The 14,441-nt window shown below is 55.8% G+C and overlaps 1 protein-coding gene across 3 annotated transcripts in view; it reads right to left on the minus strand.

Moving 5' to 3' along the window:
* Positions 1–525: 525 nt before the first annotated feature.
* STIMATE (STIM activating enhancer) overlaps positions 526–14,441 on the minus strand; it is a 50,001-nt gene continuing 36,085 nt past the window's right edge. Inside the window, exons 3-8 of one of the 3 annotated variants that reach the window (XM_032868290.1) lie at positions 13,486–13,581; positions 10,106–10,227; positions 5,507–5,619; positions 3,945–4,022; positions 3,077–3,226; positions 526–1,223 (exon numbers count right to left, since the gene is read on the minus strand). In XM_032868290.1, coding sequence (XP_032724181.1) covers positions 1,107–1,223; positions 3,077–3,226; positions 3,945–4,022; positions 5,507–5,619; positions 10,106–10,227; positions 13,486–13,581 — 676 coding nt within the window. In that variant the 3' untranslated portion in view covers positions 526–1,106. Of the gene's footprint in view, positions 1,224–2,126; positions 2,636–3,076; positions 3,227–3,944; positions 4,023–5,506; positions 5,620–10,105; positions 10,228–13,485; positions 13,582–14,441 lie in introns of those variants that run through there. The other 2 variants (XM_032868289.1, XM_032868291.1) reach the window with 2 other exon arrangements.

Here is a 14,441-nt window from a genome sequence, read left to right on the forward strand (position 1 = left end):
TGACAGACATAGGGCAGCCTGAGAGGAGGTTACTAGGGCTGGTCCAGCAGCTGGTTGCAAAGGCTCCACCTCGCACTGGGAGGCAAGGAGGCTCAGACTGAATTTTAAACTTCAGCTGTGGAGACTGAAGAGAGGCAGGGAACTCACAGGGGTGGCCTCTATGGTTTCAGTTCTCTGGACACAGACCTCTAGGCTCTTCTCTTGGTCACGTTTAACTCAGACCTCTAACCTGCCAGCAGAAGGCCAAGCGGCTGGACCCACTTGTCCCCGGAGAGGCCTTTACAGACCCACTGGTTTCATTCCTTTCAGACAAGGGCTCCTCTCCCTTCCTGCTGGGACCACTGACCTCACCTCATCTCAGATTACCTAAAAATATCCCAAATAAAAAAACTCCCAACTTTTTCTTCCCACTAGTTCACATCCCATGAAAGGCAGACAAACCCATTTCTTTGGGGGATTAAAAAGAGTTTTTAAATACAATAGTATGAAAATATAACTTAAAAATATAAAAGTCAACAGCATACGGAAGACTTAAAAATCTATGTTTTTGCCCATTAGTCCCGTAGGAAATAAACACATACTCAAAAAACATTAACACTGTGACAGCTCATAAAACCGGCTTTAGAAATCAGTAGTTACAAAGCCATTTGGAGTAAGAAAGCATTGCGGTTCCAGCTTGGTCAATGAGTGACTTTTAGCCCAAAATGTGTTACATCCTCACGCTCCCCGAGCCTTGGGGAAAGGCTCTACCCAGTCTATGTGTGCGTCAGTTTTCCTCTTCAATGCCACCCAGCCAGACACAGGACGGGGCTTCTGGGTCCCTCGCAACACCGTCTGGGACAATGACAGACACACAGAACGCCTCACTTGCATATTTGGTCAGTGTTTGTAGTGCAACTGAGTGGGGACCTCCGGCTGCCTGGAGCCCCTCAGCGCTGGCCCGGCCTCCCTTTGGCAAGTCACAGCAGTCTGGGAGCGGGCGGAGACAGCGAGAGGAGTGGAGGTAGAAGAGGAGGGGCAGAGAGGAGGGAAGGAAAGACACTGCGCAGTGACCACCTGCTGACCCGAGGGGGGGGCCCCACGCCTGACCCCAGCACAGGAGCGTGTCAGACCGGCAGCCCGAAGCGGTGCTTCTTTTTCTTCGCAGGCTTCAGGGGGGTCAGTCGGCGCAGGTCCTCCTCCGCATCAGACTCCTCCATCTCGTCGTCGGCGGAGATCAGGATCTGGGGTGGGGGACAGACACGACCTGAGTCACCACCGGCGGGGCCTTCTTCCTCTGCCCTCCCTGCACCCTGGCACTGGGGTCTCACCCATCTAGAAGGCCTGGGGTCTCAGGTTTCTTTAGGGGAGGGTGACAGGGAGGCTCCTTTACAGAGTGGGACCACCCCAGATGTCGCTTACTCTTAGTGTAGTCATGGGCTCCTGAAGCCAGCGCTGAGTGGACGTGCCCACCCCTAGCTTCTCCAGCCAACCTCCAGCTGGGATGGAACCCCAGTCAGAGCAAACTCAGCAAGGACCCCCACTCTGAGGTCATCCTGGTAAACAAGCCCAATCTGGACACAGGGCGTCCCAGGTCCTGGAAGGTACCCTACAGACAGCAAAAGCAAACTGAAAAGTCCCTTTCCAGAGGAGAAGAGAACCTCTGTGGAGCACACACAAGCCAGGCCACGTTCAGATCAGCTGCTTTGAACCAACTCTGCAACTTGTGCAGACGAACGGGAGCCCTGCGCTTTTCTCAGTGTCGGGAAGGACTTGGCCGTGGGGCAAGGGCACCCGGGGCCAACACAGACCCTTCCTGCCCATCTGCCATGCTGCTTGCGGGCTCCTCAAGCCTCTGAGCACTGGGAAGCCCAGGGACAGTGCACCATGAGCTCCTTCTCTCCCAGGGAGGGGACGGCTGTTGTCACCTCTCCCCGGACCACTCCCCTGGGGGGTCCCTGGTTAAACCTCTCTGGCTTCCTGCCACCCGTCCAGGCATGGCCGCATCACGAGGCACCTTGCCCGTCTGGCTGAGCCCTTTGCCTGTACCTCATTCCGTGTCACTCCGTCCTTTCCTACGGGAAACACACTGCTCTGGCCATGAGGGCTTCCACGTGACCCAGAGGCCACGCCACGTGACCCCACAACCTCTCCTGAGTGATTGCTTCTGCCTGTAGTGTTGCCACTCATCTAATGTTCATTACGACAGGATGGACCCCGTGCCAGATCCTGGGGACAGCTAGAGAAGATATGGGCTTACCCTCTGTCCTGCTCCTCCAGTCAGCTTTCCAAACTCCCCCCAGGAGGCCCCCGGGAATCAAACAGACCATTCCAAGGTCCTCACAGGGCTTTGTGAGCGCCTCAGTATCAGAAGGATCACACCGTGTGAGAAGGACCTATTCAGACACTCACCTTCACCTCATCCAGTCTGAAGGTCTCTCAGGGAAGACAGTACCTCAGCCATTTCTGCCTCAGCCATTTCTGCCGCCCCACCCTCACTGCAGAGCTGCACACACCGAGAAAGCTGACGAGGCCTCTCAGGAGACGGCCCTGGCCTCACCCCGCAGCACGCAGTGGGCAGGCCACCCAGGAGCATCACTCTGCCTCCGTGCTTCTGTTGATGACCACCAGTCTCCCCGAAAGTCCAACCTTTGAACTTAGGAAACCTGACAATAAGGGCAGGGGAGGTTCCTGGGAAGGTCTAGCTACCCCTATGTTTTAGAAGTTTCTAGTGGGCTTAGCCAACACTTCTGCTGGTCTGTAGTGGTAGGCAGGGACTGAAACACCTTAAGGCTTGAAGGTCAACTATCAGGCCCATGAGAGTCCTTGCCAGCTTCCCTGGAACAAGGCAGCCCCCCTCTTCCCTGTCTTCCTCCACTGGCGGAGGTCCCGACTGTCGGGGATGAGCTCCCGCCACCCCATCGGGCACTCCACCTCCCTGCCGTGGGAAGGCCAGGGGATGCAGGAATGGATGCCTCCCTGCTGGATGGAGCAGTCAGCCTCTTCTTCCTCCCCCTGGCCAGGGCTGGGAAGACCAGATGCAGCAGAGGCCAGAGACCCCACTGGGATGGGCTGTGGCATGAGGGCATGGCCCTACCTCAGACTCTGACTCTTCGTGGGACGCGGCCCTTCGATAGCGGACCTTGCTCCCGTTCCTCGAGTCCTGGTTGGCTCCCCTTTCTTCTAGTTTAGCTTTCGTCCTCCCCTTCCTCATGAGGAAATTGTCCACTACCCAAAACATCAAAGCCTGTGGGGAGGAAACGTGCATTTTACTCTGGGATAAGGCATTTGTCAAAGTACAGCAGATCCCCATTGCCAACCTCCCCGCCTGCTCCTGATTACGATGTCCAGAACAAGGCGAAGAAAAGCCTCTTCCAGTCCCCCAGCTCTCTCACAAGCTTACAAAGAGATTCCCACCCTCCACATCCTTTGCTTCTGCTTTCTTATCGGAGAACCAGCAAGAAAAACCTAGTCCTCTTCACCCTGAGTGCTGGTAACCGCTGGGGACTAGCCACTGGAGAGGTTTGCAGGTTCCTACTGTGGGCTGAGAGGCTGGCCTGCGCACTCTGCCACGACTGTCAGCCCCACGTGACTTTCTTGTTCCTTCCATTTTCTAACTTCTAGCCAGCATGCTTATGAGTCTCTCTTGGAGCTCTGGGGTCAGGGATGAGATGGGCTGGATTCCGAACATCCCGATCTACAAGCTGCTCGCTGTGCATGCGGAGGGCCTCCTCGGCGGGAAGTCCCCGGCAGGGAGGGCAAGACAAAGTTCTCAGGACCCTCCCCCTTGCACGGGGAGCCTAGAGGAGGGATCTGCCTGCTGAGGAAGCAATCCTGCCATTTCCAGGTCTGGGGTGGGGAGAGGCCTGAGGGCTGTAAGGGGCTTTCTCTGTCAGACTCAGAACTGTGAACAGGACACTGGAGGGCAGGGAGTACGTGGGGATAAAATGCAACATGGCACTGACATTGACAAAGAAGGGGACGATCAGCATGACGATGGCCAGTTTCAGGTCTGGGTTTTCAATGGGGTTCAACAGGGCCACCTGTAAAGAGAAGCAGACTCCGTGAGGTAGGGAGAGACCACATAGAAGGGGCCTAGGGGTAGCGGGGCAGCAGCACACATCATCCATGAGGCCCTGAGAAGGGTGGCTTGGCTCAGATGACACTCCCCTGGATCCCTGATGGGAACAGTGCCTCATGGTTAGGGCTGCATGGTCAGTCCCCAGGTGGGAATGCTGACAAGGGGCAGATCCCCGGGAGGGGAGAACACCTGCAGCAGTTAGGGTTTTAGCCGCCTTCCTAGTGCCACGGACCTGGGAAGCGTAATAGGCTTACAACCACCAAGCAGGGCAGGGCCCACCCACCAGGCAGCGCAGAGGGTAGCGGTGGTGGGGCTTCGGGGTGTTGGAGAGAATGAGGTCGGTGGATGCCCATTACAGACACTAGCAGTGAGGGACCAGACCATTTTCTAGCAGAAATCCTACACCCCAACCACCTCCTGAAGGATAAAAGCTCTGAAAAGCCTTGGTTTATTTTCTTGAAAAATAAAATTCAGACACAAATAAAACCAAAGGAGGGGCACCTGGGTGGCTTAGTCAGTTATGCGTCAGCCTTCAGCTCAGGTCATGATCTCAGGGCAGCAGGGAGCCTGCTTGTCCCTCTCCCTCTTGTGCTCCTGCTTTCTCTCAAATAAATCAGTAAAATCTTTAAAAAAAAAAAACAAAACAAAAAACACACACACACGACAACAACAAAAACAAAGGAAGGCCAAGTTCTGAGCTACTCGAAGACTCTTCAGCCGGTTCCATGCGGCCATGTGGGGGACTTGGGCAGTGCAGGGCCCAGCACCAGGGCCAGAGGGCAGGGCTGAGGGAACCCTGGGAACAGCCTGTGAGCAGCCGTTTTCTTCAGCCCCCAGAGTCTTGATTAAACCACTGGCCAAGAAAAGTGTGGAGGACATGTGCAAGTGGAGAGACACCTTCCCGATAGTTACAGTAGTGAGGCTTGTAGACTGTCTCAGCCAGGAAGCAGCCCGAGGGCAGGGATGCTCGTCCCCACTGGTCTTCTATATCGCAAAGTTGGTTTTTTTTTTTTTTTTTTTAAGATCTTATTTATTTATTTGACAGAGATCACAGGTAGGCAGAGAGGAGGCAGAGAGAGGAAGGGAAGCAGGTTTCCTGCTGAGCAGAGAGCCCAATGCAGAGCTCGAACCCAGGACCCTGGGATCATGACCTGAGCCGAAGGTAGAGGCTTTAACCCACTGAGCCACCCGGGCGCCCATGTATCGCAAAGCTTAATCGAGGGCAGGCACTTGCACTATTCAAGCAGATGGATGCTAAGTGAAAAAACAAGTTCCTGCTCCCGACAGGCAAGCCAGACCGAGTTAGTGGAGGTGGGGGTGAGGGAGAAGGAAAAGAAAGAAAAGACTTGGTTTTCCAATAAGGTTGGGGCGTGTGGGTGGTAGGGGAACAAGTACTGTCTTGCTTGGCGGCCCAAGGAGCTGCTAAAGAATGGACAAGAAGCAAACCTTTTTCCACTGAAGTATGAGGAGAACGATGAAGACGACAGACTTTTCAAAAATCATGATCACGATGTAAAGAGCACACTGCCCAACCCAGGCTCCGCACTGCAGAGGGTCTCCTGCAGGGACAGCAGGTGCGCAGTCACGCGGGGCCCGGACGCCAGGACCCAAGCCCATGTCCCCGCCCCATGCCCACAGCTCCTAGGAGCCCTCGGGCTCCCCAGCCCACCCCAGACCCTGGCTCTAAAGCCACTTCACGAGCCCCCAAAGCACCAGGAATCACTTCAGCCCCACCAGACACATGCAGGTGTTTTAGACAAAATCACAGAATTCCTAATTTGGAGATACCAGAGTGGGGTTTCTTTTAAGAGATTCTAGGATATAATTAAGGAGACCAAAGTTAGTAAGTGCTCACTGTCAGGGCTCAGAGAGCTGGCTCTTTTTGTCCACGGGCAGAGCTGTGTGAAGGAAGACTGCTATTATTATCTGTTGTTGATTTTTCCAGTGACTGTGGTGTTATCCATCCTTTCCTCCACCCGTGGACTGCCTGATGTTTGTGACTACAGAGGCAGCAAACCTCCCTTTTGCTGGTCTGCTGCCCTGAGCCTGTCGCCCCGGCTGCTCCTGCTGCCCTCAGCCCTGAAAGCAGAACTTGGACTGGAGGAATCCTGATTCTCTCTCTATGAGGTAGCCCAAAACAGCTGCACTGGGGACAGGGAAGGAAAGTGGAGGCAGAGAGGCAGGAGGAAGGGGCTGTGCGTGGGGCTGTGACAAAGGTCCATCTGTGACCCATCCGTCACTGTACTTGAGAAATGGAGAAAGGCAACAGTCCACGCTGGGGTACACGCAGGTCCTGGAGGGCCTCCAGAATGTTTCAGAAAAGACTAGAGGAAGCGTGGAGGACCAGCCCCAGGGACAGATCTATATCCTTGGGGACAGGCAGAACTCATGGGATGGGCCCCTAGGGAGCCACACATGCTTAAGTGGGAGACCTAGGGAAGAGCCAGGGGATGGTGGGAGGCAGCCGGAGCCGGCTCTGGACGCTCTGCTGGGGTTGCCTGAGCACCACTGGCCAGAAGAGGGGTGGAGGGCAGCACTTCAGGGGAGGCAAAGGCCCCTGTCTAGGCTGTGAGGCGAGAACTTGCCCCCAGAGAGAGGGCTCTGGTTCCACCGTGCAATGGAAGGTTTCTGCAGCCATCCCCATCCAGGCACGGGTGCCGGAGCAGGCCCAGCCTGGCCAGAGCCTGCCATCGGGACGCTGTGGGAGCACACATGAATGCCTTCGCACAGCTGTAATGGACACCACACCAGGCCATTCCCTTTTCTGGAAAACCTCAGGAGAAGGGTGCTGAAAGCATGCAGAGAGCCACCGGGGCTGCTGCTAAGCTTGCCCTACTTTCACTTCTGGTATTAGACACATCTGAGCCAAAAAACCACTTCAGAAGCACAATCCCTCCAGCTAGATTTTTAATGCAGTGCTAGAATCCCTTCAGTCAACTACGTGGCCTTACTGAGAAAAGTTCTCAGAAGTAACAAATCAAAATATTTGTCAAAAATCATTAAGATCAGAGACCAACAGAAAGCACTAGTAGGAAACATCTCTGAACAGGGACCAGTGCGTTTCAAGTCAGCAGACTAAGGGGCCACACTTCATGTCAAAGAAAATGTGCTCGTTCCTTGTGCCCATAAGCTTGCAGTGACTGACAGAGAGGGACAGACGCCCCGAACCCCGCATTGCCCCCACACTGTTAAGTGTCAGCGCCATAGCTCGGCCACGGTTGCGTCTTCATTTACATGCTTTAAAAGGACAGCTAAAAAACATGGTAAGAAAAGGGAAAGTCCTCTGTAAATGCGTTCCCACACTCTCCTCCTCCTCCACGTCCAGACCACCAGGAGCCCCGGCTGGAATGAGCACATGTGCTGGTCTGCTTTGCTCCTTGGAGAGCCTCCCAGACGCTCCCCACTGTCTCACTGTTCACGGACAGACATGCCAGGCATTATTGACATGTCCTGGACAATCTCAGGTAGACGGGTGTTGTGTTTGTTGAACAAATTCCTCAGGAGAAATCGCAGGGATAGGGCACAAATGGACAGAACCCGTCTGTCTCCCAAGGCTTCAGGAAGGGAGCATCAGGACAGGGCCAGACAGCAAAGCCCACAGACCACTGGTGCCCATGGGACACAGACCTGCCTTCCGAGTGTCTGCTGTGGGAAATGCTACCTGGTCATAAAACCGCAAGCACACCTATCACATGGATTTTGTCTTCCCCCTCAGGGCTGTGTGACTTATTCCCCAAGTCCCATGTGCTTGTCGGCAAGTTCAGCCTCTCCTCTAAAGACAAAGGAAGCACCTAAAAAACAAAGCCCTCTTCTTCACTTAGCTGAGAAGAGAACTATGGGGCCGACATGGAAATATTGCCTCAAGAAGACGGGCCAGTTAACAGGTGTGGCAGGTGAAATGTGGCCCCACAGACACATCCACACTTGAGTCCCAGGGACCTGGGACTATGGTAAGTCTCATGGCCCAGGGCAAGTACGGCTGCTAACCAGCTGCCTCTTAAGATGGGACAGCATCCTGCAGTATCTGGGGGGCCCGGCGCACTCACACGGGCACTGGAACAAGATCTGGAAGGAGAGCAGGATGCCATCGGAGAGGAGCCTTACCCGCTGCCTCAGGGGACAGGGGGCCACAAGCAGGGAGGGCGGTCCAGCCTCTTAGGAGCGGCAGACTGCCAGGACATGGATGCCCCCTCTAGAGGCTCCAGAAGGAAGCAGTCCGGCCCACACCTTGACTTTAGCCAGGGTGAGCCAGGTGGGATGCCTTACTACACAGTTGTAACGTGAGACACCTGCTGTGAGACACCTGCTGTCGGAAGCCACTAGTTTTGTGGAAACTTCTTGTAGCAGTGACAGGACACAAGAATACAGGTAGAAATAGAAATCAGGTTAAGAGGACGTGCACCGTCCTCCCTCAGCCCGGGGAGGGAGGACTCAGGATGGTCATCTGGAGACACCCTGGTTTGAAGGCTCTGGGAAGACGAGGGTGGGAATGGGTGGTGCTCTAAGACCGGACCTGCTCTCCCTCTGGCGGGTAGTCAGGGTTGTGTGTGTGGGGGGGTGTCATTGAGTGGCACGTGACTGGCTGTGGTGGCTCTCCGCAGTGCTGGTCACTACAGCTGAGTTGAGAGCAGCCTTCCAGGATAGATCTCAACAGCAAGCAGTGAGCAGCTCTGATCTTGGAGGCAGTGGCAGATGAGACCATGCCCACCCCCAGCTGTGCGCTGGCTTCCGGAGTCACTTAACTCCTCTGGGTACCTAGCCTATAAGTGAGGATGACGCTGTGGTCCACAGGTGTCCTCCAAGCAGAGGGATCATGACTCGGGGCTTCTCAGAAGACTTCCATCGAGCCACAGGAGCGTACGCCGTGTGTCACACACTATCTTAAGTCCGTGACTCATCAGGCATCAAGTAACAGGGCTAAGAAAAGCCCTCCCCTGAGTTCATCTCCCCTCAATAGAGAAAAACAATGACTTAAGATTTCTAGAAATATCCAAGGCTCTCATATAGTCGGCCCCACGGATCGGCTCCCCTTCTACTCGTTAGTGCCTTATGAGGCTTCAGTCATCTAGGAGTGAGTGGCCCTGAAGCTGCGCCAGGAACTCCGCAGAAGGGGTAACTATGAAAGGAGAGTGGAGATCCAGAATTCCTTCCTTCTTGTCCTGTGTGTCCCTAGGTGGCTGAGGCCCCACTGATGCTGTTCTCACTGAGACCAGGAGCTCTTGCTCCCAGACATCAGGGGCCAGGCGTGAAGGTGTGAGAGACCTGTCATTGCCCCTTAACTCCGGGGCCTGAGTGCCCAGGGTGTGGCAAGGCCTGAGGAAGGCATCTCACCACAGCCCCGTGGAGGCTACCGCCACGCTTCTCTGGGAAATGTATCTGTCCTCAGAGAGTGTGAGGGCAGCTTCCTAAGCAGGCCCTTGTCCTGGGGGTCTGAGGAGAGGGGAGGGGCTCAAAGATGAGCCAGCAGCCACAGGTCACCTGTTTTAAGGCTCACCTGTGAGTGAGGACGGACCTGGGGTTCCTGGTGACAGCACACACCCAATGCTGGTGGGAGGCCAGCCTCCAGTTAGGAGACAGTAAGGTGACTTGGCCGTGGGGTGGGGGATGGATAGCCCTGTAGCGAGATGGCCCAATGACAGGACAGGCAAAGACACGCCGCCGCCGCAGAAGAGGGCCACCTCCCATTTCTCTAACGAGGTGGGCGGGTCCTGTGCGCTGGGTGAGAAGCCCAGCAGGGTGAGGTGGCCTCACGGCCTGCAGGTGGGGCCACCGGTGCCCTCTGGTGGAAGAGGCCAGAGCTGGGCCCCTCCCCGTGTCTAGGGTCTCCTGGCTCCTGCCACGGAGTGGCAGTGAAGTGCACTCACACTAGCAGGGCGATGGTGTTCAGGCCCCAGAACCAGCCCCCCGACCAGAGGATACAGCCACCAGCTCCGGAAGCTTCCAATCCACCAGCCTGGAGAGCTGACTGGGGCGAGGAGGAGAGTGCCACCCCTGCCCCCCCGAAGGCCCCCTCCACACCCCCATCCAGTGTCCATGCCACATTACCATATTCGCCAAATCGCAAGGACTCCCACTGCTGCCACTCCACCAAGACGCTGACGGCGCGCACCCCCACGTAGATGAGCAGCATGCCCACGGTGGCGTCCAGGAGGAAGTTGATGAGGTACCTGGGAGGACAGCACACAGTAGCGCCATCAGGAAGCACCACCCAGGCAGCAAGGGCCCCTGAGCCCAGCCCTGGGTGCTTACCAAGACCGACTTCAAGCCTGAAGTCCCAGCACTTTGGCCTGTTCTGGGGGGGGCCCATGCAAGTCTCCGGGGTTCACTTCCAGGAGCCCCAGTGAAGCCTCCCCATGATAGCATCCGACACTCATCGGGGTCAAAGAACTCGAGGGAGGAGTAGATAAGGGAAAGAGAAACTTGAAAGACCCCTAACACTCCCACCAAGGAAAGACTTGACCCAGGACAGAGTGCCTAGAAACAGCAAGGACGTCAATAGGGAAACAGAACTTAATTCATTAAAAGAAATCTGCACCTTGACGCTGTTCACATGCACGACCCTGAGCTAGTGCTACTGCTCCACGGCGGTTCAGGACGTGGCTTCTGGGGTTTTTTAGACCAAAGAGGGCAAGGCCACAGGCCCCTCTCTCATCCCCATGTTTCAGAGCCTGCCACGGAAGCAAGTGTATTTCTATTGAGAGCTTCACTCCCATGGAAAAGGCAGGCTGACAGGAGAGTAGGGTCAGAAGAGCTCTCCCACCATGATCCTGTGTTCTTGTACGGTCTGTTTCCATGTGCCCGACACACACTTCCTCCCTCACTAAGTAGAGGCCCTCCTCAAGGGCCCTGTACCCGGATCTTGCCAGGCACCCTGACCACAGGTGCCAGCGCTCCAGACAAAGCAGGAGACAGGCAACCACTGGGTCAGGTACCGGCCCCCTGGGATGCCAAGTGGCTCGGAAAGCTCTCCAAGTAGTTCCAGATGCCACAGACCAACTGTGGTGCTTTCCCATTGCCGAGGCCGGAGATATTTCATGCAGACTCTGAGCCCCCACCTAGAGACCGAGGCTCTGGGGCTGGGCACACGCTGACTCTGGAGGGGGCTCACCACGGGGGCCCAAGCGTGGCCAGAAAACCAGAAGGGCGGACCGCATGTCTCCGCCTGCCCTTCCTAGTTAACATCACAAGGGGTCACTCTCAGACCAGAGACCAAGGCAGAGCAGCTGAGTCAAAGGCGACTTCTCCAGGCTCCCAGCTGGCCCCAGACTAAACTGCTCTCAGATGCTTACACCTAACTGGTTTCAAATGGTTCTCACATCTGAGGCTCGCCCTGAAAGTCACAAGAACTCGTGACAGACATGTGTTGGTTCATTCATTCCCTCCCCAAACATTTACGCCTATTGGACGCCAGGCCCTGTGACGAAAGACGGAATGCTCCCTACAGTCTACCCAACACATATGAGGCCGGGGGACAGGCTGGCTTCAGATCCCAGCTCCATCACTACTCGTCCATGTGAATTTAAGTTCCGTGCTTTCTCTGTGCCTCAGTTCCTCAGGCTGTAAAACGAGGATAACCAAAGTATCTAAACTGTAGGGCTGTTATCGGATCGAATGAGTCAGTAAGCGTGAACAATGCCTCCCATGTAGTAGGTGCTAGACCAATGTGTGGTTTGAATCCTGGCCCCTCAGAGTCCCAGAACCCTGGATGTCACAAATGCTTAACTTCCTTCCAAAGTATCTGGACGGAGCAAGGAGCAGAGCGCCCAGCCCACGGGACCCCTGCACCCACAGGGGCAGCTCGTCCCCCTCTGTACGTTTCTGGTCTCCCGGAGCTGAAGCTGGCCTCCCTTCCGGTCTGCAGCTTCCCAAGATGCCTCAAGGCCCGCCCGGCCCAACCTGTCCCCAATTTGTGAAAAGTCACAGGGCAGAGCCAGGATGGCAGGACCTGGAACAGATCCCAGGACCTGGGCGCCTTCCACTGCCCAAACACTGCCTGCTGCTGGGCTCTCACACCTTTCCTAACTTACAACAACATCCTCCAACTGAACTGTTAACTCCCTCACTGAGCAGCGACCCTGTGGTCCCCTGTGGCGCTTACACTCAACAAGTCCTGAAACCTGCCCAGGAATCCTGGGGATCTGGTGGGACACAGGCCAGGAGAGCCAAGTGGGGCTCGGTCTGGCCTCTTAGTCAAGTGCCTTCACCATACCAAGCTCCACCTTGGGCCCTTCCTCCTCCAGGCGGAGCACTTGAGAGTTGTCAACAGCCCCTTCTCCCTCCTGGCTGTGATTCAGTTTGTCAATGTCCTTCTTACAGCCGTATCGTCTTCATTTTGCAGACGGCCAGTGGAGGTGCTGCAGGGGAGAGGCACGCAGTCGACACTGCACGAGGAGTAACCTTAGTGCCTCCAGTGTCAGCCGCTGCCTCGTGGGCTCTCCCGGACAGCAACATCAAGACCATTCACCAGAGGATGACTCCAGCCTGCTGGGGGCTCAGGAGCTGGAAGGACAACCATCTCCTAACCAACCCCCTGCGGGAGGATTACCTTTCCAGTCACCTACTTTGGGAATGCACCCAAACGTCCAAACAGATCATAGCCTTTCCAGGTCTCAGAGAGACTCTAGGCAGGGAGACTTCATAGCTTCCTGCTGGAATCTCACCCTGGACTAAATCTGCAGTCACCAAAAAAGGAGGCTTGAAAAGAATCTTCCAGTCCAAATGATCTTAAACATACACGAAGCCTCTTGGCAAGGGACTCCCCAGCTCTCCGCCCTGGTCTCTCGAAGGCGGGGCAGGACAGCAGTGGGGGTCTCCAGGCAGAGGGCAGCGTGAGCAAAGGCATGGAGGCAGGAGACAGCTGGTGGGGTGGAAGGCCTCCAGCACAGCATGACGGGAGGAACAAGTCTGAGCCTTGGAAGGAAGGAGACGGAGCTGGGACAGGGTAGGGGAGTCTCTTTTCCCACTCCCTCGGCTAAGAGAGGCACCGTTATGAGCCAGAACCACCCTTGGTGTTCAGGTCCAAGAGGTCAATGATGATCCACGGTGGCTCTGACCCCAAGCAGCTGGCACCACAGAGAAGCCCCCCGTGGGTCTTATTCTAGCAGAGATACTCCTTCAGGGCACTACGCTGCCCCACCAGGGGCCACTCCCTACCGGGAGACGTAAGGATTACTAGAACGCCAAGGGCCAGAACTCAGGTAAGCAGGGAGTCAACGCAGTGAGGACAGCCAGCTGGCAGCTGTGTGTGTGAACCCACAGGCAGCACAGACGGGGCGGGGGGTGTCTCTCAGGGGAGCACAGAAAACAAAGTGGGGGCTGCCCCCTACCCAAGCTAGAGGGAACACGGCTGGTGGCTGAAAGCAAGGCCAGTCTGCATTTTCGGCGGGCAGGTGGGTGACGTTTCTCCTCGGATACGGGCCACTTACAGTGAGCAAGGGTCCTCTTCAGTGAGATCTGCTAGGTACACATTGGCAAAGTGGATGAACAGCATTCCTATGGCTTGTTTAGAAGTGTCTAAAAACCTGTACAAAACAGGACCAGCACTTGTTACCATCCTGACAGGAGGGTTATACCCAATCTGGGGAAAATGAGAAGTCTGAAACAAGAAGAAAGCCACCGGGGAGCTCCCAACCTTCCCTTCATTAGGGGCCTCTTTCTGAGGCGTCAGCACGAACTCGGCGGCCTTTCAAAACCTTCAGGAAAACCGCATCTGAACTCCCTAAGAGGCCGCAGATTTAGAACACATACTTAAATACGTTAAACACATACTTAAAATAGGTGTGTTTATTTTTTCACTTTTTGGTCACTTCAAAATGAAATGCTGGATCCCGGCTTTTGATGAGGTCCAGGGCGCCTCTGTTTTAAAGAGGTCCCGCTCGACGTCCCTCTGAGCGGAAGTCCATCTGCGCAAGGCCAACAGGACGCGCAGGTCCAGCCCCGCAGATGAAGCCCCAGAGATTCCGGCTGCTGCGGTGTATGCACTGTGCTACGTGGGGCGGGCAACCTCCCTCTGTAAAGGGTTGGAGAGTCTTTAAAGACTCTCTTGAAGAGGTCGGCCGCTGGTCCTCCTGCCACCCCATGTGAAAGCGGCCGCAGAGCCCGCTGTTCCCGTAACACTTCATTAGGAAAATGGACAGTGGGCCACACTGGGCCCGTGGGCCGTAGTCTGCCAACCCTTGGACCAGATGGCCGGAGTTTCAAAAGAGAAGAAAACAAGGGTGCTCTGGGGGCACCCACTGACCCGTCCAGACGGGGCCTTTGGTTTCTCCTCTGCCACGAACACCTGGAGACCGCGGCAGTCTGTGGCCGAGGAACCTCTAGACTGGGGCCAAGTCTCCTGGCCTCCTGGGCTAGGCACCGAGGGCTGGGCCGGGCCACTGAA

This window comes from Lontra canadensis, unplaced genomic scaffold (genome assembly GCF_010015895.1).
Source record: "Lontra canadensis isolate GAN:19392208 unplaced genomic scaffold, GSC_riverotter_1.0 scaffold35, whole genome shotgun sequence".
Lineage (NCBI taxonomy): Eukaryota > Metazoa > Chordata > Mammalia > Carnivora > Mustelidae > Lontra > Lontra canadensis.